The sequence below is a fragment of the Phymastichus coffea genome, unplaced genomic scaffold (assembly GCF_024137745.1).
Source record: "Phymastichus coffea isolate CEN01 unplaced genomic scaffold, Cenicafe_Pcof_1.1 PCOF00004, whole genome shotgun sequence".
NCBI classification, from domain to species: domain Eukaryota; kingdom Metazoa; phylum Arthropoda; class Insecta; order Hymenoptera; family Eulophidae; genus Phymastichus; species Phymastichus coffea.
Window position 1 is genome coordinate 4355240 of NW_026706815.1, and position 27096 is coordinate 4382335.

Here is a 27096-nt window from a genome sequence, read left to right on the forward strand (position 1 = left end):
TTTGAATGTGAAAATTGCAACAACTCAATAATATCCAATAGAAAATATCAATCTTACTGAATGGGTATCAATAGTTTGTTATTGCATAATCAAGGATTTTTGTGAAAATTCTCGAACATGACGACGATTCATACATTGTTGTACAAACGTACAACGTATTTCCAGAATATCCATTTGAAGGAGTGACTCATATCCGAAAAATTCAAAGCGAAAACGAGATTGATCTCATCAAACCCATTGGTGAAATAGATTGCAAAATAATTTTGGTAGACGCTAGAAATGCTAGATATTTATGCAAAATGCCCAATTCATTTGAAATCCAATAATAATGTTCATGTCAATTTTTGTAATTTGTTGATGTACATAAAAAACCATTTATTTACAATTGAAAAAAAATCGAATACCCATTAAAAATTATATTCGAATATGTTTTTACTTAAAAACTATTAAAATTGATAAAAGTCTATTCAATCAAATCATATACGGAGTTTTTTCATTCATGACCTATATAGAATTATAATATCCAAAGCATAAGATACGATTCTTCAATTATAGTATCGAACAACTATTCAAATTTATAAAAAATCATTCAATTATGGAAATTTTTTCTTTCATCATCTAATGAAAAATTATAGAATAAAATTATATTTGATAAGTTTGTAGAATGAAGGATTATTCAAAACTATACAAACAACTTCTCAATAGAATACGATTGAGTTTTACTTGCATTTAACAATCATTAGATTTCATTAAAAAATATTCAATTGAAAATATTTGAAATTTTTTGTTTGCCTTTCACAAGAAATTATAGAATACTATACCTCATTGAATGCGATTGGGTTATTTTTATATTGACCAATCATTAAGATTAAAAAAAAAACTATTAAATGAAATATTGCTAAAGTTACAGTATTGCTTTTGCTCATATTGGCATATATGGAAAACCATTCTATAAAATATTATTGACCAACCGTGTAATTGGATAAAAATTAATATCCTGTGACGGTAAACGTCAAATTAGCGCTGATTATTTAACTTAATTGCTGTCTGTGAGGGCAGCACCTCCCGGGGGGACAAAATAGGTAACGAAGGAATTCGGCACGCGAGCAGACGGAACGCGCGCGAACGAATTTGAAGAGTGAAGCCTAGATCATCCTAGCGTCCGCCCGCTTTCGTTACCGCTATCGATAATTCACGTGCCCTTGACATCCACCCGCTTCAAAACAGCAGTAATTGGTAATCCCGGATTGCAGCCGCCAAGGAGCTACCCAGCTACGAGCCAGAGGCAGATCGAGAGAGAGAGAGAGAGTGTGTGAGGTTTCGCCATCGAGGGCGAAACCAGTGTGTGCGCGCTTTCGCGTCCCGCGAACAAAACAATAAGCGACTGTTCCGTGTTGTGCGATTTGCTGTGATTGTCTCCGATCGCCCGCAATTATAAGATAAGCTGGCCAGCTTCATTTCGCGATCGCGAGCATAAAATAATAACTTGATACTAACTCTCGATGCGTGCATGTAGCGGCTCTAATAACAAAGAGCAGTGAGCGTACCGGCAAAGCGTGTTGTCGACGAGCGAGCGTGCATGTAAACAAACACGCGGGCCGATCTTTTGTGAATTTTGAGGGACAATAAAAGATCCGATCTACATTACTAACAAGTGTTTTCATTGATCCTCTCATTTCGCATAGCTTCCACTCAGTTTAGTATAGGTTATTAACGATTATCGGTTGACTGACGCATACTTTCTCGTGCTCTCCCGGAATAGTAGCGAGCATTGACGATTTACGCGCGTCCCTTAACGTAATTGCGCGATATAAATTTATTAAACGGTCATACCCCGTTACATGGCGCCCAACGTTAAAGAACCTACGGTGTTTTTGATAGTGCAAGACACCGGTTCTTAATATTAACCTTGCGCTCGGTCAACCAGTAGCTCAGGTGGCAGTCAAGTGTTGTTGTGCGCACTCGACACCGAAAGCCACAATAGTAAACAAAGCCCGTTAGCTAGCTTGCGAAGGCCCGCCGCGGCGAAAAATTGTAAACATTGACTGTGAACGCGTGCGAGTGCGACCGAAAGATTCTCGAGCGTAAACACCAACGAATTTTGAAAGTTGCCGTAAATAATATTATACCCGTTGGCCCGGGGAAAACTAACACCGGCAATTTTCAAACGGGATTAATTTAATTGAGTAATCTTATTTGATATCATATTGTCGTAACGTAAAAATTTTTTTTTAATATTATTAACTGCGGTTATTGGTGTTTACGCACAACGCTCATTACAATATTTTAGATACTAACTCACACAGCCGTGCTAACAAACAGTTAGTACGCCTGATAGGTAGGATCATTATATTGCGTATTGACGAATAAAGAATCTTTCGGCAATTATTCCGTAAAGCGCCCTTGATCAAGCCCAGTGCTGACAAATAAAATTTTTTTATTTTTCAATTCGGCGCACGAATTTTAATATAACACTCGCACGCGCGTAACATACCTGTAAATTTACATAAAATAAACGCAAGCAACCTAACAGACAATCATGGACCGCACTCAAAATGAAATAGAAAATTGGGTATTGACGCTCCAGGAAGAAGAAGTCGAAGAATACCTCGAGAACCTGGAGCTCAAAACAAGCGGAACCAAGCTCTCGAGAGCTGCACGTCTACAAAGCTGGTTACTCGGGGACAATTCTGCAGCGGACTACGCGGAAACCGACAACCAGAACAACAGCTCAGCCAAAAGAGCCGCCCTACGCTCGGAGCTAATAGTATCCATATGCCAGGAACACACAGCATCCGAGCAAGAGGGAGAACATCCGCTAGCCCAATTACTGCAGAGTGAGGACGTGATATCGCGAGTTCAAAAAACCGCGATAAACATCGTGAATGACCTCGACAGCGGAGAAAAATCAAATAGTAATAAGGAAATTACTATTACGGCTGATGATGGCAGCCAATTCTGACTCCCGCCGGCATTCGCGATAATGGTTCAAGACCTCATTTTCCGGTGCAGGGAACATGAGAGGAAATGGGAGGTACAAGACTCACGAAATAGAAATGCGTCTGACCTAACCCAAATAATGCAAGAAATCGTCCAGACCAACATCAGGGTGCAGGAACACATGGACAACCTAGCAACCAGGATTACGGAACTGGAGAATGCCGTAAACAAAATTACGCGGCAAGACGAGTCGAACAGTTCCAATGAGGAACCGCAACCCGAAAACACGCGTAGGAGCGTCGCATTCCAAGACACGTTCACATGCCACTACGACGCAAGACTACCCCAGAGCACTCCAGCCGGACCCGGACTGAGGCCCACGGGGGCCCCCGGCAGGACACCCCGCCGAACGCCCCCTTTCGGAGAGGGTGGACAGCATCAACTCGGTGGAGTTAATGCTGAAGTGAACAACCACCCGCCGAGCATGTGGTCATCCCAACAGACGTCAAGCCCGTTATCGACAACAAGGGACGTCGGCCGCATCGTCAGGGGATGGAAGCTCAGGTTCTCCGGAGAAGGCAACGCGAGCATCGACACCTTCTGAACAAGGTTAGACAACTCGAGGAGCAGCGCTGGACTCACGGAAGACGAGATGCTCACGGCTGTCTCCGAGCTACTCGCCGGTCCTGCCCTCGTCTGGTTTGAGGCGATGCGGAATGAATGGTTCTCTTACGCGGATTTCGAGGCAAACGCCAGAGCGTGGTTTGGAACTAGCAGGCAACAGCAGCAGCGTCTAACCAAAGAGGTCCAAGGCCGATATCAAGGCCCAGACGAACCCGCGAACGTATACATCGCGAACCTGATGGGCCTAATGAGCCGGCTGAACCCTAGAATGACGCACGAGAGCCAGCTGGACCTGCTACATACCAACCTCCTACCGGAAATCCAAAGCCAGATACGGAGGTCAGAAGTGGACTCCGTACGAACCCTAAACGTCCTGGCCATGACGGCCCAACACAACTTGCATCAGCGGAGGATGGAGCGGACGATGCCAGACCCTCAGTCGACTCTGTATCCTGAGATGGCATATCATCCCCGCACCGACGCGAGCAAGGGTCGTAAAGGGAAAGTGGCTTCCATGTCCGGTGATAAACCGGAAGTCAGCGATAGATTGGAACGAATGGAAAAGGTACTCGAAAAGGTGACGCACCAGGTCGTCTACACACCGACGCCCCCGGGGGCAGCACCTAACCCGAGTCTGGAATCCGTCGATGGTGAGAAGAAGGTTCCACCCAGCGACGTGTTCAACCAAATGCTGTTATCCCTTAAGGAAATATCGGCGGAAATGAAGAATAACCGCGCCGACAAAAGCTCGACTTCCGAGGACCGAAGTAAAAGGCCGGAGACTCCCCGCAAACGAGGAAGAGAGTTCTCTGGGCCGATCAAATGTGCCGAGTGCGGCCTACTGGGTTACTACAGGAAATTCTGTCCCCAATGTAATAAGGGAAACGAGCAAAGGAGTGGATAGGTGGGGTTGACCCCACTCCTTCATCCAGTAACCCAAACCCCGTCAAAGAGATCTCGCGGCCTCCGCCAACACAGTCCATGCCGTTAGTAGCGAGCGTGTTGGGCGTCGAGGACGAGAACTCCCTTGCTGACGCCAAAGATAAGCGTGGCGGAAGAACGTGCTCGGAGAAGAGAGGTTGCGACGCTAGTAAAGCCAGAGACCCTAGACCAGCCGAAGCGATGACGTACGGATCTCACACGCCCTCGGGGCACGGGCTAAGGCAGATAAACCGTCGAAGAAGAACCTCATGGAGACTCCGATCGTCCGAACCAAAGGGGCTCGGACGACAAGTAACGTCACTCGACCGCGCAAGAGCACAATGGTTAGCGCTATAACGAACAAAGAGCAAAGCTGTGGAGCTGTCGAAACTGTTTCCCGATATTCCCCGGAACAGGAGACGCGTTGGTGGCTACCGGTAAAGATAGGGGACTTCCAAATACGGGCCTTCTACGATCCGGGAGCTTCCACCACAGCCATGGGTAGTAATGCTCTACAAATAGCGTCTGTGCTGGGCGTCAGATTGGACACCACCCACGCGGGAACAGCAGGGTTACCAGACGGTCGTAAATTAACGATCGTCGGTCACGCCATGCTACCTTTCACCGTGGGAGGATTGACGATGCCGACGAGAGTAGCCATCCTCCCTACCCTCGTCGAAGAATGTATATTAGGAGTGAACTTCATCAGGTTGTTCAGAGCGGTACTTGATCCAGACGATAACACGTTGCTGTTCAAGGGATCGCAAGCCAAAATGGAGCTAGAGGTAGCTAGCTTGGAGGCTGGTCCGAGATTAGCCACAATCGGACTAGCCGAGGTTACGGCTACGCAACAGACCACGCTACAGAAGACCATCGACGAGGCCCTATCCCGAGCCCCGTTGGGCTTGGGATGTGCGGCAGGCATCGAGCACGAGATTCGGGTCGGTGATACGAAGCCAATTAAACAGCGTTACTACCCGGTATCGCACAAGGTCGAGCAGGAAATGCATCGACTGGTAAGGGAAATGTTAACCCAAGGGGTAATCGAACCAGCAGACAGTGGCTGGTCGAGCCCAGTGGTTATGATACGCAAGAAGGACGGCTCATACAGATTTTGTATTGACTTCCGAAAGGTCAATAAAGTCACCGAGCCGAATGCGTATCCCTTGCCGTTTATGCAGGATATATTAAGACGCTTGCGAAACGCGCGTTACATATCCACGCTCGACCTCAGTAGCGCGTATCACCAGATCCCGCTCAAGATTGAATCTCGGCCGATCACGGCCTTTACCGTACCCGGACTGGGACATTACCAGTTCGTACGAATGCCGTTCGGTCTCTCGTACGCCGGTGCCACCTTCCAGCGGTTGATCGATAGTGTGATCGGCCCCGAATTAGGCGAGTTCGCCTTCGCCTATTTGGACGATATCATAGTGGTATCGTCCAGTTTCGAGGATCACCTACGGCATTTAAAAACCGTATTGGACAGGGTGTGCGAAGCTGGCCTCTCGATCAATCGAGAGAAAAGCGTCTTCTGCAAGTCTGAAGCCAAATACCTCGGCCTGCTGATCAACCGCGAGGGGATCAGGCCAGATCCTGAAAAGGTGCGCTCTATCATGGAGTACCCAAGGCCAGGAAACGTGCGACAGCTGCGCACCTTCCTGGGGGTAGCTTCGTGGTACCGCAGATTCTTGACCGACTTCGCCACGCACGCTCAACCGTTAACGAGGTTAACAGGAAAAAAGAGCGAATATGTGTGGGGAGAGGAACAGGAACAAGCCTTCGCCAAAATTAAGGCACTCATGATGTCCGCACCATGCCTGGGATTACCGGAACCCGATGGGCAATACGTGCTGGAGACAGATGCTAGCGCTACCGGAATCGGGGCCGTCCTGATACAGAAAGCAGGAGACGGCGACCGAATCATAGAGTACGCTAGCAGAGTCCTTAATCCGGCTGAGCAAAACTACTCAGCTACGGAGCGCGAATGCTTGGCGGTCGTGTGGGCCATCCAAAAATTTCGCCCATACATAGAAGCGTACCCGTTCAGGGTGGTAACTGATCACAATAGCCTGAAATGGCTATACAACCTGAAGAATCCAATTGGACGTCTCGCCCGATGGGCCTTACAACTTCAAGGCCATACTTTCGAGATCGAATATCGAAAGGGGGGGGACAATGTGTTGCCCGACGCCTTATCACGCGCTTTCGAGCCCACGAAGGCAGAGGTTAGCGCAATAGACCAGCCGAAGCCAAGGGACAGCGCCTGGTATACGGATCAATTCCGACGCGTCGAGAGCCAACCAGAACAATACCCGAATTGGAAGGTTGTCGGCCGGGCGATGTACCACCGAAAGCCGAATCACGATCATCAAGGAGGAGACGGATATGGCGACGACGAGACCACTACCGCCGAGGGAACCGAGGCGATGAGCGTCCCGCCCAACGCGAGCGATACAACGATACACGGAAACGGGAGCGCCGACACTTCAGATAATACACTCCGAAATGACGACGCGACAACTCCGAAATCACCTCGCCGTACTCGCCGCAATCCCCCCAGCCGAGTCCCACTAGATATCCCTCCTACTAACCCGACGAAGCGCCCACGAGGAAGACCTCGTAAGTCCGCGCGAACTACACACAGTATACAACATCGACAAACAACACGAGCCCCTCCTCCCATCATCGTGAAGAGGAAGAGGGGTAGACCACCGAAAGCGACAACCGTGAATGCATGATACACGGCGAACGAAGGACCTGGGAGACCGACGCCAAGGACCCCACCTTCGACTCCGGCGACGAAGGCCCTGGGCAGCCGAACAGGCGCCCACCTTCGATATCCAAAACTATTCAGGATACTAACTCGCTGGATAATTACAGGATGCAGATCAAGCTCGAACAATTCGAGCAAGCGGCAGCCGCCCTCATCGACCTGGACATGGGTCCCGCCATTGAAGGGGTGGTACATGTCGCCTTGCACCTCATAAGTGCCCGAAGAGAAGAGGTCGAGCAAGCACGGGTGCGAGCTCACGAGAGCTCGTCATCCGTGCTCATCGAAGAACTCTCGACGGCGGACCCTACCGCGATACCGTCGACGACTCCCGGTATCGCGCACGGCGATACCACGCCGCTACCCGGACCCCCAGCGGGATCTATCCCGCTGAAGGCCCCGACATCATCCATTGGATGACCAGGGCGCAGAATTACCCGGGAGACCAGCCAGGTGACCATCCCCTGCCCTCGTGGGCAGGGCAACCGTTATACTACCCGGCGAATAAAGATGGAAGTAAACATCATGTGGACTATAATCCTTTATTATCCTCTCTCTTTTTCATCCTCGGAAGGAACAGCGCTAATGGAATTATCGTCGAGGACCCTATAGGTCCAGACTGGAAGGGGGCTGTGACGGTAAACGTCAAATTAGCGCTGATTATTTAACTTAATTGCTGTCTGTGAGGGCAGCACCTCCCGGGGGGACAAAATAGGTAACGAAGGAATTCGGCACGCGAGCAGACGGAACGCGCGCGAACGAATTTGAAGAGTGAAGCCTAGATCATCCTAGCGTCCGCCCGCTTTCGTTACCGCTATCGATAATTCACGTGCCCTTGACATCCACCCGCTTCAAAACAGCAGTAATTGGTAATCCCGGATTGCAGCCGCCAAGGAGCTACCCAGCTACGAGCCAGAGGCAGATCGAGAGAGAGAGAGAGTGTGTGAGGTTTCGCCATCGAGGGCGAAACCAGTGTGTGCGCGCTTTCGCGTCCCGCGAACAAAACAATAAGCGACTGTTCCGTGTTGTGCGATTTGCTGTGATTGTCTCCGATCGCCCGCAATTATAAGGTAAGCTGGCCAGCTTCATTTCGCGATCGCGAGCATAAAATAATAACTTGATACTAACTCTCGATGCGTGCATGTAGCGGCTCTAATAACAAAGAGCAGTGAACGTACCGGCAAAGCGTGTTGTCGACGAGCGAGCGTGCATGTAAACAAACACGCGGGCCGATCTTTTGTGAATTTTGAGGGACAATAAAAGATCCGATCTACATTACTAACAAGTGTTTTCATTGATTCTCTCATTTCGCATAGCTTCCACTCAGTTTAGTATAGGTTATTAACGATTATCGGTTGACTGACGCATACTTTCTCGTGCTCTCCCGGAATAGTAGCGAGCATTGACGATTTACGCGCGTCCCTTAACGTAATTGCGCGATATAAATTTATTAAACGGTCATACCCCGTTACAATCCATATAATATGATTCAATAAAATATGATTGGACAATTATTGTATCGAAAAATTATTAAAATTCATAAAAAGATATACAATAAAATATCATTGATTAATTATTTGATTGAACTGTGATTGATATTCATTCAATGCAATTGGATAGATTATCATTGAAACCATTCCTATACAAAGTATTATTCAGAAAGATTGAATTCTATTAAATTTAATGGTAAGTTTTACTATTAGTTATGCTTACCATGAAGTATTATTGAAAATCATTCAGTTTTAATCGTCATCGGAACATTGAACCATTCAGTTCATTGATTACCATTGAATATGAATGATCCCGAATAGGAATGAATGGAACTTTTTTAGCAGGGTAGTGAAAAAAATTTTTTTTAATAGTGTTCTAATCTTCTAAAAAATTGTTTACCATAGTAACATATTATTGAAGTATGGCACCGAGAGATTTTAGTAAATGTTATCAAGTTATTGGATTTCACATAAATGGTAAAAGCAATCGTCAGATTGCTAGTATTCTCAATATTCCTCGTCGAACCGTAGACTACAATGTAAATAAATTTAAAAGTAGCGGTAGTGTTGAAGACAAGAAGCGCTCTGGTAGACCGCGGAAACGATTGCTTTTACCATTTACGTGAAATCCAATAACTTGATAACGTTTACTAAAATCTCTCGGTGCCATACTTCAATAATATGTTACTATGGTAAACAATTTTTTAGAAGATTAGAACAACATTAAAAAAAATTTTTTTCACTAATCATTAGTTATGTCAGTTTTGGTAGATTAGATTAATTTTTCTACTTAGATTTTTCGTTGATCGAGATTTGCATACAATTAAAATTTGTCTACAATTGATAGAATAGCTTCGAGTATAAATGATCTGTTTTATTATTCCAAAGTGAAATATTGAAAAAATTAGACTACTTGATATTACGACTGAAAAAAAAATGTTTTCATATGATTATGAAATTTCGTTCACGTATTCTACTTACAAAATAGAACATTTTCTTCCAAGAAAATTTTTTTCTACAAATCGAATTTTCCGAGATACAGAGCAATGAATATAGATGCTGTTTTTGAATGAAATGCTCATATAATCGCTGAATTTAGACGAAAATTATTTTTGAATGAGTGTTTTGGATAATGCAGAAAAAGAGCTAAAAAATGATATCTTTAGAATTTTTCTACGATTTTTTTTCTCGAAATGGCAAGCGGTTAAAGAAAAAGCAAAAATTTCGTAATTTTTGTTTTGATATTCGCCGCCCTATCTGCAAGGGAAATATCTAAGCATGATTTTAATATACACCATTAAAAAGTGCTTGAAAAACCCTTTCAAATGAGCCCACGCAGAGCTCTGTAGGTGTATTTCCAGCCGAGATATGGAGTTTCAAAGTTATAGTTGTTTTGTTCTCAGGTGGGAAAAGATTATTGGGCGGGAGTGTATACTGGAGAGCATCTTGCGTTCCTTTATCTTAGTGGAAATCAAATTGTTTCTTTGATATTAAGTTGCAATGGCATATAAATTTCATAAGTCTTTTATAAATGATTTTTCCAAAAATCTTAGCTACATTAGAGATCAGAGATATTGGTCTGTAGTTTATTGGTAAGTATTTTTCTATTGCTTTGTAGATGGGTTTAATTACAGCTTCTTTTAATGAGTCTGGCTAAATTTCTGTTTCAATTGTGGTATTTATTATATTAACAATTGGTAGAGTAGTTAAGTTCATTAAGGTTTTTAGACCCGTGGTATTGATGTTATCTATTCCTCCATTTTTTTCTGCATTTAAGTAATTATTTCACAAATTTTATAATTGTTTTTTGGATTCAGAAATAAACTTGTAGCGTTCATAGTAGACGTGGTAATATTGTAATTTTGTGGAGCAGGAGTTCTACTATTTAAATCCTTACCTATATTATAGAAAAATTTGTTCATTTTATCTGCAATTTCGTCTGAATTTATTATTTTTGTGTTGTTATCAATTATATAATCAATAGTTTTGGTTTTCACTGAATTTTCACCTAATTTATTACAATAGACTTCTCGGGTTATTCACAAATGATTCGACGAATTTTTTATCAAAATTGTCTATAGTTTTATTGATAACTTTGTTTAGAAGTTTGAAATATGGTTTTTAATTTTCTTTTTTATCTATGTTATTGGGATCATTATGCCAAAATTTGTAGTGTTTTTCTTTAGTTTTACGCGAAAGAAGTATTGCTTTAGTTATCCATGATCTACTTATTATTTTTTGGAGCGGTGCTGTCTATTTGGGCTTTTTTAATAGAATCTCGTACGCTGTTTATTAATTTATTGGTTGGTATGTTCGGAGCAGTTATAAATGAAATATTATTCTAATGAATAGTCTTGGCGGTAGTTATCAGTTTTTGAAAATTAATATTGTTTTTGTGTTGTGGTAGGTCAATATTTTTACTAAAGCAATCCAGAAATATAATGTTTATATTTTAGATTAAAGGAAATAATTTAAAACGCAATGGGAAGAATGGATGATAATGAAAATGACTTAATACAATGACACAAGTAGTGGCGACTCTTATTTATTAACACTATATCGCTGAACAAAATTTATAAAATACAGAACGTATATATATATATATATATATATATATATATATATAACGGAAAATTACAAAGATGGTGTCTCGCTTCAAATTTAGCCCAAGAGCCTTCTTACCGTTAGGTAACAACAAGTCAGTACGAGTTGTGGGAGGCAACCATTAAACTACGCGAACCCAGTGCACCAACATCTTGGTCATGTGTTCAGCCCTTACACTGGGTTGACTTCGGACAGTTGTCTAGCTGCAACTGCCGCACGTGGCTATCTCAAGGTGATCTCTCTCTCTCTTTCTCTCTCTCTCTCTCTCTGCCTCGCTGCCAGAAGCTAAAGGAGGTAACGCCCTGCAAGGTAGTCACTTTGAGACCTCGTCCAAGATCACAGGCTATGGGCACTGTCGCTTATAACTCACTCACGAGACCCGCACGTAAACAAGACCATAAATACAGTAGACATAGTATAATATGCCTGTGGTAGAAAAAAGGTGCATGAGAAACCTGCGTTCGTCAAAAGACTGACTCATATACTTCAGCTCCAAGCGTCGTTCGTCTCTCCCCTCACACATCGTACGGCGGTACTCTCACCGCCTACACTACATGGACAATCTGCAAATTTACTTGCATGTAATAAACGACAATTTTTTGAGACATGGCGGAACTTTTCGTGGTGCAGGTCAGTTATAATTGGGATGCGATCTCTTATCTAAATACCAGAAAAACAAAGATAATCATTGTAGGTTCCAAAAAGAATGTAAATGCCATTTATGTTATGGAGCTATCGGATGTTGAGGTGCGGACGGGAGAATTAGTTCTTTTTAGTGATGAGGTTATCAACTTGTGTGTCACTTTAGACTTCGAACTTTAGTGGAGATCGTACGTTGACCTGATCACAAAGAAGGTCAATAGAGCGCTTTAAAACTTTCATGTCATAGACTCTGCTCCACAGAGGCACTTCCTCTGTGGAGTGTCGGTGGTTAGTCGAATCCTTGATTCAATTACATCTAAACTATTGCGCTATGGTGTACCCGGATGCCTCTCAGGAGCAATGAACGTTATTACAAAAACTGAATAATTCATATGTGCGATATAAATTAACTATTAGGGGGAATGAACATGAAACAACTAAATTAGTTGTGCTCTGATTCACGGAAAAACTATTTTATTGCTCTGCTAATATACAAAATTATGAGAATACGCGACCCTATATACTTTGCAGAGTTCTTTACGACGCATAAACCGAGATCTACTAATAGGGAAGAGCAGCCTAAATTAGGTTTTCCTAAGATAAAAATGATTTCTAATGATGTTTCCAAGGTGAAAATGATGAGTTTGGATCGTTTCAGATTATCGGGACTCACCTCTAAACTCTTTACTGTCGGCGAATCATCGTCTCCCGTTACCACCACTATTTTGCTCTAGAACTGTAGCCTTTTCCGGGGTGGTTGAACATAATCGTCTGGAAGTTTTCTCCCTGCCCCTCTTGTACTATTTAACTTGATCGCTTGACTGCATTATCATTCTGGCTGCATTTACACTCATTGCTTCTATATCGAACTGTTGTATGAGACTGTCAAACTTTTCATTTCTGTACTGAGAAAAATTGTTCCTCTCATTCTCTCTCTAGACTACTCTCATTTTTTTCTTCATTATGTTTTTATTAAGCTATAGTCTGAATAACGCATAGCTCAAATTCATTATAAATAGCACTACTAAAAAATATTGAATTTCTTCGTTTTGAAAAATGTTTTTTCCTCATTTTGATCTCCTAAAACCTACAATGGCAATCATAAATAAACAATTAATTCTTTACGATAGGATTAATTATATCTTCCACAAACTCCAAAAACTTATTGGGCTCTTCTGGATAATGAGGAAGTGGATTCTTCAGATAATTAATTCCAAAATAATGTATATGAAAGTACTGAAGAAAATCTTATGGACTTATTAAGGTCCAGTTTACTATTTTACTAATTTTTAAACTGAACCATCTAATATTTTTAGTCAATCTGGTAATCGTGTTTAATTACACATTAGCTAGCATGCTCTAGATGACATGGTTACCTATTTTTATGCTTACACGGATTGTTTTATTTTCCTTTTAGTAATAATTAATTAACTAAATTATATTGACAAGCTTGAAAGAAGCAAGAAAGCTATGAAAGGCATAAAAAGTCTATTTCTTTATAAATTAAAAATAATAAAAAAAATTCGTGGAATGCACTTCTAAACTGGATTGACACACTGTCGTAACATCACTGTCGTACGCACTGATACAATATATTTTAAGTCAATAGATAAATGTCATACACACACTCACATTAAAGAACGTTCGTCAATATGTATATGGTAATGGATGGTACATAAAAGGTGTTATATAGAATGTTTCAGACCACCCATACACTTTTTCTAGAATTAAAATACTGGATTATGAAAAAAAAATGTTTTCTAACGAAAGTTGTTCATTATCGAGTGATATTTATTATAGTAACCTTGCCTGCAAGCTTTATGATCCCATTCAAGATTATTTCAAGGTTAATTTTATTTTTTAAATAGGAGCCTTAATTTTTTATTCTGAATTTGAAAAAAATGGAAAATTCTACTCAAATATTATATGCAGAATCCAATTGATTACTCTTTTTCAAGGATTTTTATTTTTTTTTTTGACCAATCAATCTTTCCACGCAAATGACATGGCAAGGATAAGGTTTAGTTATAAATTTTTAATGCAAGTGTTGCTTAAACTTAAGAATTAACTGTTCTTGTGACCTTGCCTTTTAGTCTTCATACGATATATGTACAATTTTTCATTGCGGATCGTCACACGATGTGAAAAAAATAAATTGGTTAGATTTTAATAATGAAAATATTAATATAATAAATTGATAAACAAAAAAATGATGAAAAATGAAGATATTATCTTAACATAAAAATATGCAAAACAATGTATATTGAATGTTAGTTTATAACGAGTGTGAATGATACTCGTTATGTCTCTCTCTCCCATATTCTAATTTATTAATATAAGCCTAATGTATATAACTTGTCATTTTAATTGCAGTGGGCTGAAGCAAGGTAGGTAAGAGAGAGAGAGAGAGAGAGAGAGAGATAGTAGGACGGAGAGAGAGAGACGGTTCGACTATCGAACGCGTGGATCGCGAGGGGGGCGCTTGATTTTCTTGGCACGGCAGATTCGGCGATCGATCTTCAACGTGAGCGCACGTGTTGCGCTATCAATACGTTACTCATGCCTAGAAACAGAGAAACCATGACAGCGTGACTTAGAGTGTACAGAGTCAGAGTTGTAACGGTCCTATTTATTTTCAAATTAATACATTAAGCGGCGCTACCTCACTGTTTACTCGATTATATTCATATAAGAGTCAAATCAAAATAAATAGCGTGACGTCACAAAGAAATAGATATAGATATAATGATTTTTGATATTAAGAAAAATATGTTAATTAGAGATAATTTTAATATAACAAAGCATTTATTATATAGATTTTAGTACAAGATTCAGAATATAATAACACAAATTGTATTTAATTATTGAATAATAATGAATTTCAATATGCAAAGTTGATTTATTTATTACGCTAAAAATATGAATTATTAGAAAAATGTAAATAATCCATAAGCAAAGTAAATAAATATAGAACATGAGTAAGAATTGGTTTCATTAATAACAGCTGAATAATAACTGTTATTAATAAATAAATAATTAATAATTTATTCAAACAATAAGTTGTATATAAAACAAAAGCATTAATTTTATACTTAATAATAATAACTTTATGATTTAGGAATTTTAGATAATTAATCTAATAATTGCGTTATAAGATTAGAAAAAACCTTTACAAACATGAAAAATTAGTTATAATTCAAATGTTATTAACTAATTTAAATATTTCTTTTTAGAAAATACTTCCGAAATTAAGTAACTATAAAATTATATAAAAATTTAATAATTTTCTATTGTAAATATTGTAATATCACGTTAATTAACTTTATTAGTTAATAACTTTTGACAACACTATTTGCGATAATTGTATATTATATAAAATCAACAAATAACAAATTCTGTAAAGTTTACATGTGTTAAAAGCTTACTATTAATGGTTATTTACTTGTAAATTAAGAAAACTCATTTCTCAAAATTCGCGAATGTCTCTCGAATGTTCGATGACATCTCTCCTGCAAAAATAAGCGGGAAAATCTGTGTATAAATAGGCCCACCTTTGCACAGGCTAGTATTCACTTCTAGCCTTGCAAGGTGAGCGCATGAGTCTGAATAAACTTGGCTAATACCTAAGTTCTTTCTCTTATTGTGATTAACTGAGCAAGACTGTTCCTGCCTTATAATTCGAGCTCGACTTATAGAACATCTCGCGCTATAAGAAACTTGGGCCGAATGATATCCTACCCAAGAAAGACTAGCTCTACTTATGGGACAATTCGAACCATAAGAAACTAGGGCATCGTCTGACTTTCCCAGAAATATTGTACTTATTTATATATATTTGATTTGTTTATTATTATTAGAGTACATTTGATTTATCTATTTATTTTATTGACAAGTAGAGTAAAATTGTTAGAAACAAATTCTTACTCATTGGCTAGATACGAGAGTTCGAATTATTATTATTTATAAGTAATACGAACATCACAGAGTTATTGAGCATAATAAACATGTGAGTGTGTAGCGTGTGTGGCGTGACGGCCTCCTGCCACCAGCGCCAGCCTATTCGGATTTCTAGTTTATTAATTACCGTTTGTAATTCGAGCGCCTATTGTGAGCCGATCTTCACGGGGTAGCAACTTGTAAGTACTGCTGCGTACCTTACTCTCTCTCCCAATTCAGCTTTTTGCCTTCTCTCTCTCTCCTTTTTGCTTCGCCGCTTTTATATTATTTTTGTTAACATTTATCTGTTATTCTAATAAATAACGCGCTTGTTTTCTTAACGCGCGTCTGCTTTATTCCGTCCTTCCGCCTCCTCGACCTTTTAATTTCACGTTTAGGCGTACGAGTCTTGCGCCGCGACCTGGCATTGGAGCACGACACCCCGACAACACCTGTCGAACCGAGCTGTCCCTGCCTAACCGAACCCGGATTCTTTACCCGCATTATCCGCATATCCTCATATAATAACTTTTATGTCAACGGGACAGTTTCCCGTTTCAAGTTAAAGAATATGACTTGTTTTAGTACAGCTCCAGAGTTTTGTAAAAATTAAATGTGTTAATTATATATAAGCGGAATGCAAAAAGTGTTACAGGAAAAACAAAAAAGAATAGGAGATAGAGATAGTTGCTCATTGGACCCATCGAATCGATCAAAAGAAAGAGATAGATTGCTTCAATTTACGCGCAATGACCGCGGTACCGGTTCTGAAACTAGTGACAATATAAGCGCATGAATGTGAGTCAAGCTACAAGAGATCAACAACAGTGCAACACTGATTTAGACGAGTAAGCAAATGTGCACAGCAAATAATTATCGTGAGAGCCACGATAAACTGCTTGCCACTAGACGATATTTTTCTCTGAAGCCAACTGGAAGACGACTAAAGACGAAAATACGACCTGTCACTGAGCGTGACTCAGAACCTTTCAGCTGCCACAATATTGCTTTTAACCTCAAAAAAGAAAAAACGAAAAAACGCCGGGTCGAAAGCCTGCAATCAACATAAATAAAAAAACATTTCCAAGTTGTTGCTAATGAAGAAGAAAACGCAGTATATAATGTATTAGGTCCCTACTAAATACATCACATTTTTAATTTTAATTCATTCACTTATTGTAAATTTAATATAAATATGTTGGAATGAATTTTTATATAATGTACTTTTTTAAGGTAACAGAAAATTATATAAAATATAAAAATTAACCGATCACTAAACTCACATGCTGCCTGGAGGAATAGTTAAAAATCACTTTTAAAAATTCGTCACTCAATCCGTGCCTCAACAAAGAAAAGTTAATAAATCTTTTCTATTAACTTCCCTCATAATTCCAATTTGCATGACTGGATCGCAATAAATCAGAAGTTCTTCAACCTGATTTTTGTTAATAGGTGACAAGCTTTTGAGAACAGTATATTCTTAAAGTGAGCAAAGTTTCAAAACCCCTACGAAAATATCGACTATTTATTTAAAAAAAACTATAAGGCAACCACAAGTAAAATCTGCAAGTGGAAAACTACCCCATCTACAATCCTAATAAGTACTGCAGAAGAGAGCCTTTTTACACCCACCAACAGAAGTACTATGAAAATATCCGGCAATTACCTTGCAAAGGACTATTGGTCAAACGCAAATAAATAAATATTAGTCAACCTTGAAAAGGATTCGGTATAAAGCAAGTACTATTTGCGAGTTAAAAAAGGTACGACTACTATTCTAATGAAGACTGCAGAAAAGACCACTTTTCCATTATCAAGAGCACTGTCAAAATATCCGCCAATTACCCTAAAAAGAAAGTTGATCTAATGCAAGTACCATGCGCGATTCGAATGCGTAAAAAAAATACTACTACCCTGATGAGAATGACAGAATCTTCATAGTACCTAAAATAAACGCAATATAGGTAAAATATTAAATACTCTGTTAGTTTATTATTACATAATATTTTAAATACCGCAAATCGATACAATAGATTGATTATAACAACACAGGTCAACAAAATTTGACAAAAGTCAAGATTCAAAACCAGACATAGAATACTTAATAGATTTTCATATGCTGATTCCGAATCTGGGCCCAAAATTGCTTTATCGCCTTTGATTTTCCAGATATTTTAACCTAAAAGCGTCAAAAACACCCTTTTTTGCTATATTTGGCCACCTGTAAAATAACGAAGGATTTTTTCTGCGCAATTCTGATCACAGTTTCTACAAGAGCAACTCTTGGCCTACAAAAAGCGCTATTCAAAATTAATTTTATAATTTTTTCAACGGAGATATGGTTGTTTGAAAAATGTTGGATCTGAGCATTCTACTATAGGCTTATAATAACACGAAACTCAATATTCACTTCTCATGCCTATAAATGCACACGCATAATAGCATCAGAAATATGAGAGTTCGCGTATACCACAGTGTTTATAATTCTGTCTGAAATCTCATAACCTCAAACTCGATATTTCCTATGTGACAGGGTTATAGCGATGTTCGCTGGCCCTATGTGCGGCACTCTCCTCGCGTGAACGCAGCGACCAAGTGTACGTTATATAGTGACTACATACTTGTGTCGTTGCAGGATCTGGAAAGAGGAGCGCGACGATCGGCGAGGTGTCGCTGTGAGTGCGAGTGAGAGCGAGAAGAGCGAGAGAGAGGGAGAGCGATTTTGACTGATTTTTGACGGCGAGAGAAGTGGGAGCTCGGCGGCGCGAGGCTTAGAAATTAAGAGAGAAGAAGGGCAGTTAGGCGCGAGCTCTCGAGTAATTAGGGCCGCCTAAAGAGAAGACTGGACGAGACGATATTTCGGCCGGAAAGGAACGACTGCCAGCGGTTCGACTGCCACACTTGCGAGGAAGCCAGCAGTTCCAAGCCGAGCCCGGACAAGCAGCGACCATTCGCCGTCCACGGGGCAAAGGCCGTGTTGCGGCCCTTCCTGCAGCAACCTCGGTCGTCGCCAGGGCGCCGTTTCCAGCGGGCCTACGCTTTCGCCGGCGTCGCCTCTCTGTCGACGGTCCATCGGCATCCGGTGGGTCTAAAGCCGGTTAATCTCTCTCGCGCCAGCTCTCGATCGATTACGAACATTAGCGTATTTCGATTTGTTGAATATGAGGTGGATCGTTGAAATAATAACAGTGTTGAGGTTCCCCTCATTGCATCAATAATAATGACATGATTATTTAATGTTAAAAGTCAATGATTGAGTTGATACATATAGATTACATACATGTATCCAAGCCATGTCGAGATGCGCTCTCTTGTCTCTTACATAGCCGACTGACTATCATATACTCTGTACATGTGCGCACACACTCACACATCCTCACATACATACTGATAGCGGCGCGCGCATCATCACTCATGGATATATCTATATTACATTTGTATGTGTGTACAGTATAGTTATTACGTATAATTCAACACACCTCCTTAATTCTATACTGTACAAACGTAATTTTGGTAAACAGTTATTTTTCTGATTACAAACAATTTTTCAAATTATAAAATTAAATTAACAATTTTCCTTTCTCAATAAACTTTTGGTTATTGTAGTAAAGATAGCAATCGTAATAATTAATTTCTCAAATTTAACAATTATCTTATTTTTTCAAACTTATTTCTTCCTAAAGCTTTGGTAAAAATATCGGCTAAATTATTCTCAGTGTCTACTTTAATGATGTCAATTTCTTTTTTATCATAACATTCGTTTACAAAATGATAGTGTATTTCTATATATTTGGATTTTTTTGTTAAATTACCATATTTTGCTATCAAAACTGCTCCAGCATTATCTTCATGAATCTTTATTGGTAAATCAATTTTAACTTTGAAATCATTTATCAAACTTTTTATAAACTTTAATTCGCTTACTGCCTCTGACAATGCAACATATTCAGCAGATGTTGATGATTTCGTTACGCTATTTTGCTTTTTTGTTTTCCAAAATATAATATTTCCATAAATTCTTATTGCAAATCCAGTAGTGGATTTCCTATCTAATGTATCGCCTGCCCAATCAGCGTCAACATAGCAATCTAGAATTTCGGTTTCTAAATTTCTTTTGTAAGTCAATTTTAAATTTTTATACGGTATAAATATTTTAAAATTCTCAAAGCGTATTTAAAATGTGTTTCGTCATAACAGTTTTGAAATCGACTCAAATAGTTTACGCTATAACTTATATCAAATCTTGTACATGAACTTATGTATAGTAAAGCTCCTATCAAATTACGGTATTTTATGTCATTTGATGCTGATTGTGCGGGATCAATATTCAAATTTTGTTCCATAGGTGTATTGTGTAATTTACCATAAATTATTTTGTAGTATTTTGCTAAGGACTCAATATAATCTCTCTAATCTAAAGTCATAATTTCATTTTTATAATTATAATCAATATTAATACCGAGATAAGTCTTTACTTTACCCATTTCTTTCATTGCAAATCTTTCACTTAATTTCAACTTTATTTCATTTATTTTGCTTTTATTCCTTCCGCAAATTAATAAATCATCTACAAACAAAATTATATATATTTTTTCCCCATTCTTATCTTCGAAAATGTATAAACAATAATCATTATTACTTCTTTTAAAATTCAATTTTGTAATAAACTTATCAAAGCACTCATACCAAGCTCTCGGGCTCTCTCGCAATCCATATAACGCCTTTTCCAATTTATACACTTTGTCGGTTTTGTCGTTGTATCCATTCGGTTGTTTTACATAAATTTCCGACTTTATTGTACCATTTAGAAACGCAGTTTCCACATCCATTTGCTCAATCAAATATTTGTTTTGTACACAATATGCTAACAATAATTTTAATGTTTGCAGTCTCGCAACAGGTGAGTATATATCTTCTACAATTGCTTTTTGCTGAAACCCTCTGACTACTAACCTTGCTTTTTTCAAATTATTTGCCTTATTTGTGTAAACCCACTCAACGTCAATTATTTTTTTATTTTTAGGTCTTTGTACTAGTTTCCATGTATTATTTTTATTTATACAGTTAATTTCTCTTTGCATTGCATCTTTCCACAGATCAGATTCACTACTACTCATTGCTTCATCATACGTTTTTGGACTATTCGCGCTTACAAAATTTACATAAATATAATATACTTCGTTATTACTGTAACCCCATCTGTCAGGTTTTTTTGTTTCTCTGTTCGACTTTCTACGTGTTGGAATCTCAGACTCTTCGCAATCTAAAAGCTGTTCATTTTCACTTTTTGGACTCAAATTTTTCTTTGGACTTGGACTATTTTTTGTACTTTTAATTTTTATTGGACTTTTATTTTTTTCATCAAAAACTTCATATTCTACATCATTATCATTCATTTCACTTTCGCTATCAGTCTCATTATTTCCTTGAAAACCAATCAACTTTTCATCTTTTTCTATTATATCTACATTTCTTGCAACTTTAACTCTACCATTATATAATACTCTGTATCCGACATTCTCATAACCTACTAAAATTCCACAATCCGATTTTCTATCCCATTTGTTATCTCTTTGACTTTCGTCTACTCTAAAAAATACTTTGCTTCCATATAACTTCAAATTTTCAATATTAGGCTTTTTTTCAAAGAATATTTCATAAGGACTTTTTCTCACGAAAGTATTTGCAATAGTTCTATTTTTTAAATAACTCGCTGCTAAAATCGCCTCAGGCCAATATCGAATATTTAAATTTGCGTCTGATAATGAACATCTTGCAGAGTCCATAATAGTTCTATTAAATCGTTCAGCAGTTCCATTCAGCTCGTGAACGTATGGGGGGCATTTATCTAGAATTATACCTTTCTCTCTAATCAAGTTAAAAATATCTCTATTTATATATTCTTTGCCGTTGTCACATCTCAATTTTTTAATCTTTTTTCCAGTGAAATTTTCAACTTTATTTATATAATCTAGAAAACATGTGGGTACGTCACTCTTTGATCTTATGGTATAAACCACTGATAATTTACTAAAGTCATCAAGAAACGTTATAAAATATTTCGAATTATCATAACCAGTATTTTTGTGTGGACCATTTACGTCTGTATGAACCAGTTCCAATATTTCTCTAGCTCTGCTTCTATCGTTTTTAAAAGGTAAATTATGCATTTTGTTTTGTATACATGTACCACATTTCAAATAAATATTTTCTAAATTTTTCGGAATTCCGTCCACGTAATTTTCTCTGCACATGGTATTCAAATAATTAAAATTTATATGTCCTAGCATTCTATGGTATCTCTCTTTTTCAGTCTATGTGTGCTATTTGCATTGTGATTATTATTTAAAACATAACTTTCTAATTTGTAGATTCCATTTTCTTTGTAAGCTGTTCCAACTATTTTTTCAAATTTATTGTAAATCAACGATTTTTCTCTAATTTAAACAATTTTATAGTTATCTGTAATTCTCGCATAACTTAACAAGTTTTTGTCCATTTCTTTTACAAAAAATACATTGGATACTGTGATTTCAAATTCTTTACCATCTACAATCAGGTACATCAAAACTTTTCCAATTTTTGTAACTTTTAAAGGTCTACCATCTCCTACTTTTACTACTACTGGTATTTTCAATTCTGAACTCTCGATAAAATAAGAATCATCATTTATTATATGATCAGAACAACCACTATCAAGTATCCAATCTATTTTACAAAAATCATTAATATAAACTCTACTATTATCTTCACAAATTTCTTCTTTTTTGTTATAATCATAAACATTTTCTTTTTCGAACTCTACTTTCGCAAAAAATGATTCATTTGACCTAAAGTTATTTTCTTCATTAGATGTATACCTTGCGTTATGTTGATATTTACTGTTGTTGTTGTTGTTGTTGAAATAGCCTCTTCCACGTCCTCTTGGACCATAGCCTCTCTCGTTGTAACCTCTACCTCTTGTATTTGTGAAGTTATCTCTGCTCGCGTTGTTCACATAACCTCTTGGCTGATATGCCTCTTCGTATTGTCGTCGTTATTGTTGTTGTTGATTTGAATGTTGTTGTTGCTAGTAGTGACCACCTCCTGGCCATCTACCCCTCTGATTGAAGCCTCCTCGACTTCGACAATCTCTCGCGTAATGACCTCTTTTATGACATTTGTTGCACTCAACGTCACGAACTTCAGTTTTAAATACACTTGATTTTATATGATTATTAGAAATTTTATTTTTAGTTTCCATCAACACGATTTTATTTTTAAGAAATTCACAGTTTTTATCTGAGTCTTTAACACTGTCAATAATGTCACCGAAATGACTGAGTGTATCAGGCAACGTTTTAATTAAATAGTCAAGTTTTTCAGTCTCTGTTACTGTAGCACCAGCACTTTTCAATTCGTTAATTAATTTCTCAAATTCAAGGAAAAATGTGCTTGAGTTTTCAAAGTCTTTTAATCTTAGTCGATCAAGTCTATTCCTCACACAAATTTGTAAACATGTTGACGGTTTTAAATACATTTGGTTGAATTTTTTTATTATTTTGTACGCGGTGTCTTCATCACCGACATATTCAAGTTGTTTGTTCGATATACTTGAGTATATGTAATTCATAGCTTTAATATTTGATTCTTGCCACTCCGTTTCTTTTCCCGTAGTATCACATTTTTCTTTTATTGCTTGGTCTTTACACTTTTTCCACTCCAAAAATAAAAGGATTCGTTTTTTCCATTTACTATACTCTTGACCGTCAAAAACGGGTATCGATATTTCGTCCGGCTTTGTCATTTTACTCGGATTCGTTACACGTGCTTCTCTTATCAAAATGTATTTTCAAACTTTATCCGCGCGCATCTCGTTCAATTTTCATTTAATTTGTATAATTCTTTTTACATATTATTTTTAAAAGTTCATTTTATTCTTAATCGTTCATATTTTTATATTTTGTATTATTTACACAGTATATTTTTCTCTTCTCTTTTTTTATACACCTCGTGATTCAATTGTCTCATAAATTCGTTTTTTTTCGTTTAATTTGTATAATTCTTTTTACATATTATTTTTAAAAGTTCATTTTATTCTTTACCTGATTTTGTATTCACTTTTTTTTATACTTTTATATTTTTTTTCACACCACGTGTATAACCTAACCTCTCACCTTTTTTTAAACCATGCTCTGCTACCATGTTGAATATGAGGTGGATCGTTGAAATAATAACAGTGTTGAGGTTCCCCTCATTACAACAATAATAATGACATGATTATTTAATGTTAAAAGTCAATGATTGAGTTGATACATATAGATTACATACATGTATCCAAGCCATGTCGAGATGCGCTCTCTTGTCTCTTACATAGCCGACTGACTATCATATACTCTGTACATGTGCGCACGCACTCACACATCCTCGCATACATACTGATAGCGGCGCGCGCATCATCACTCATGGATATATCTATATTACATTTGTATGTGTGTACAGTATAGTTATTACGTATAATTCAACACGATTTTATCGCGCATGCTGAGCGATCTCGCTCGCGTGATCCCGCGAACTCTGATCGCGGAAAGGCTGAGTGAGCGCGCTCGCCGCGGCGAAGTTAATCTTGTAGCGATATTTGTGAAAAGGCGTCAATAAATGAGATCGCCATATGAAATATAATTGAATTAAAGTGTCCGATTCTTTGTATCAACCTTCCCCAACCAGCGCGAACGTCGGCCTGTGAAAGTCAGCGCCGGCTTTCTTTACCGAGAAAGAACCCAGAAAAATTAGCAGAGACCAGCCCAAGGCTCACGGAGGCTGACCACTCTTGCACCTAAGCCAGTAGAAATTCACATGTCATTTCTTGAGTAATCCTCAAATCAGAACATTTGACGGAATCATATCAAGCCGACGCGCAGTTGGGTACTGCTCTGCGAGTTTCGAGAGCACGTTTCGTGTTATTATAGTAGAATGTTCGGATCCAATATTTTTCAAACGGCCATATCTCTGTTAAAAAAATTATAAAATTAATTTTGAATAGTGCTTTTTGTAGGCCAAGAGTTGTTCTTTTAGAAACTGTGATCAGAATTACGCAGAAAAAATCCTTCATCATCTTACAGGTGGTCAAATATAGCAAAAAAGGGTGTTTTTGACGCTTTTAAGTTAAGATATCTGGAAAACCAACGGCGATAAAGCAATTCTGGACCCAAATTCGGAATCAGCATATGAAAATCTATTAAGTACACTATGTCTGGTTTCAGGTCCTTAAAGTTGTTGGCCTGTGTAATCAAATCATTGGAGGTTGAGGATTGATTTATAGGGTTGTACTCATGAAAGTTGAAAGCAGATGATTGAAAGGAGTTTGAAAAAACAGTAGGCAGGGATGGAAATTTATTGCACGCAATACTCGCAAAAGTACCTCTCTAGGGTACGGGGTTCCATAAGGGGTAGAGGGTTGATTTTAAAGGGTTGTGACTATTGAGGCTATTGGCAGATAAGAAAAAGAGTTTGAAATAAAGGCTAGGCAGTGGAAGTAAAGACTATAAAGAAGAATTGAAATCATAGCACTCAATACCCGTAAAAGTGCATTTTTGAAGTTTTGGGTTATTGGGTTAAGAGGGTGATCGGATCATGGGGGGTCGAGGTTTGACTTGAGAGGGTTGTGTCTACTGAGAATGAGGGTAAAAAAGGGAAAAAGAGTTTGAAAGAAGAATAGGCGTGGAATAAGTGTGCTATAACAAATAATTGAACCTATAATACGAAATACCCATAAAAGTACTTTTCTAGGGGGGTTGTAGGAGGTCAGGCACTGATTTTGGATGGTTGCGCCCATTGAGACTTTAGATCAGTATTTTGCTGGCTACCTTTGTGCAAAATTTTGGGAAATTGAGCCAAAAGCCAGTTTCCATAAGATTTGTGCGGGGTACTACAATGGTTATTTAAAGTATGATAATTTATTACTACCCTCTCTTATAAAAATGAAAAAGTCCACATTTTCAAAATCACTTTTAATTGTATCTCATCTATTTAAAAAAATTTAATATTGTATGATTATATTGTGTACATGCTTCTGTTATTAGTTATTGATTGCGAATTATTTTTGCAGATTCTCGCCTTATATGATAGATTCGGAAGATTGATACATGGCTCTAAAATAATAAAAAAAGATGTCCTTGATTACGTAGTATTTGAAAAGCATTTGAGCAACACATATAGTAAATGGCGTTTACATGGAAAAATTATTCCTACTTGGATGCCTCCTCAAAAATGTGTTTTAAAAACTTTTGTAAAATATTAATAAAGTATTATTACGTTTCTAATTTACTAAATTTATTTTCAGTATTTTATAATATAAAATATGTGTAAAAAAGTATTCAATATATACATTATTAACTATGCTGCAAGATGATGTCTATTGGCATAATTACTCCGTCGTATTTTAAATGGCGTTGTCTAATTCGTTGCTGGGCTAATTGCCGCCTCGATTATCACTGAGTTAGCTATCTCGAGTCTGGATGAGAAATCACGAAAAATGGGCTTGGTAATGTACATGAGAATTTTTTTTGCGCGATGAAGATAAAAAGAGGGTTAAAAATTTAGATACCATAACGTTGTAGTTACAAATTCTACGCGCAGCCAGCATGAGTGATTAAGGTGCCGGGCACTGAATTATAGATTAATAATTTGAGTTGAAGCAGTGCCTCTCCATGTCAGTGAAAAGCATAATTTTATTGGATTTATTAAAATAAAAAAAAAACAATAAAGAATTTAACTTAATTTTAATTTAAACTTTAAACTTTAATTTAATTTTAAGTTGTGACGGGCGAGTTGACCGTTGAGTTCGCTCGCCCTGTTCGCCTCTCTCTCTCTCTTCCGCGTGCCTTCCCCTGAGCCGCTGCCACATCAGTCTCAGTTGATTAAAACCGAGTATCGACGCACGATATGACTTTGTTGCAGGTTTGATTCCTGATCGGCGAAAATGCCTGGCGTTGGAGGGATGGAGTGGGAGCGGGGAGCAGAGGAGGAGAGAGAGAGAAATAGTGTCGCCGGCATGAGTCGCACATGTATGCGTAGCCGGTGGCGCTCGGCCGAATGGGTACCTGTAAGGAGGGGCGCGTAAGACGTCGCGAAAAGCGCGAGATCGCAACGTCAGTATGGCTTTGACCAGCAACTAATTTCGAGCTA

General features: G+C 38.4%; 1 protein-coding gene across 4 annotated transcripts in view; it reads left to right on the top strand.

Moving 5' to 3' along the window:
• The window catches only part of LOC131666815 (large ribosomal subunit protein mL45), a 417745-nt gene extending 391511 nt beyond the window's left edge, over positions 1–26234 (top strand). For all 4 annotated transcript variants that reach the window (XM_058939774.1, XM_058939791.1, XM_058939763.1 and 1 more), the window contains one exon: positions 26018–26234. In XM_058939774.1, the coding sequence (XP_058795757.1) occupies positions 26018–26209 (192 nt within the window). In that variant the 3' untranslated portion in view covers positions 26210–26234. The remainder of the gene's footprint in view (positions 1–26017) is intronic.
• Positions 26235–27096: the final 862 nt, after the last annotated feature.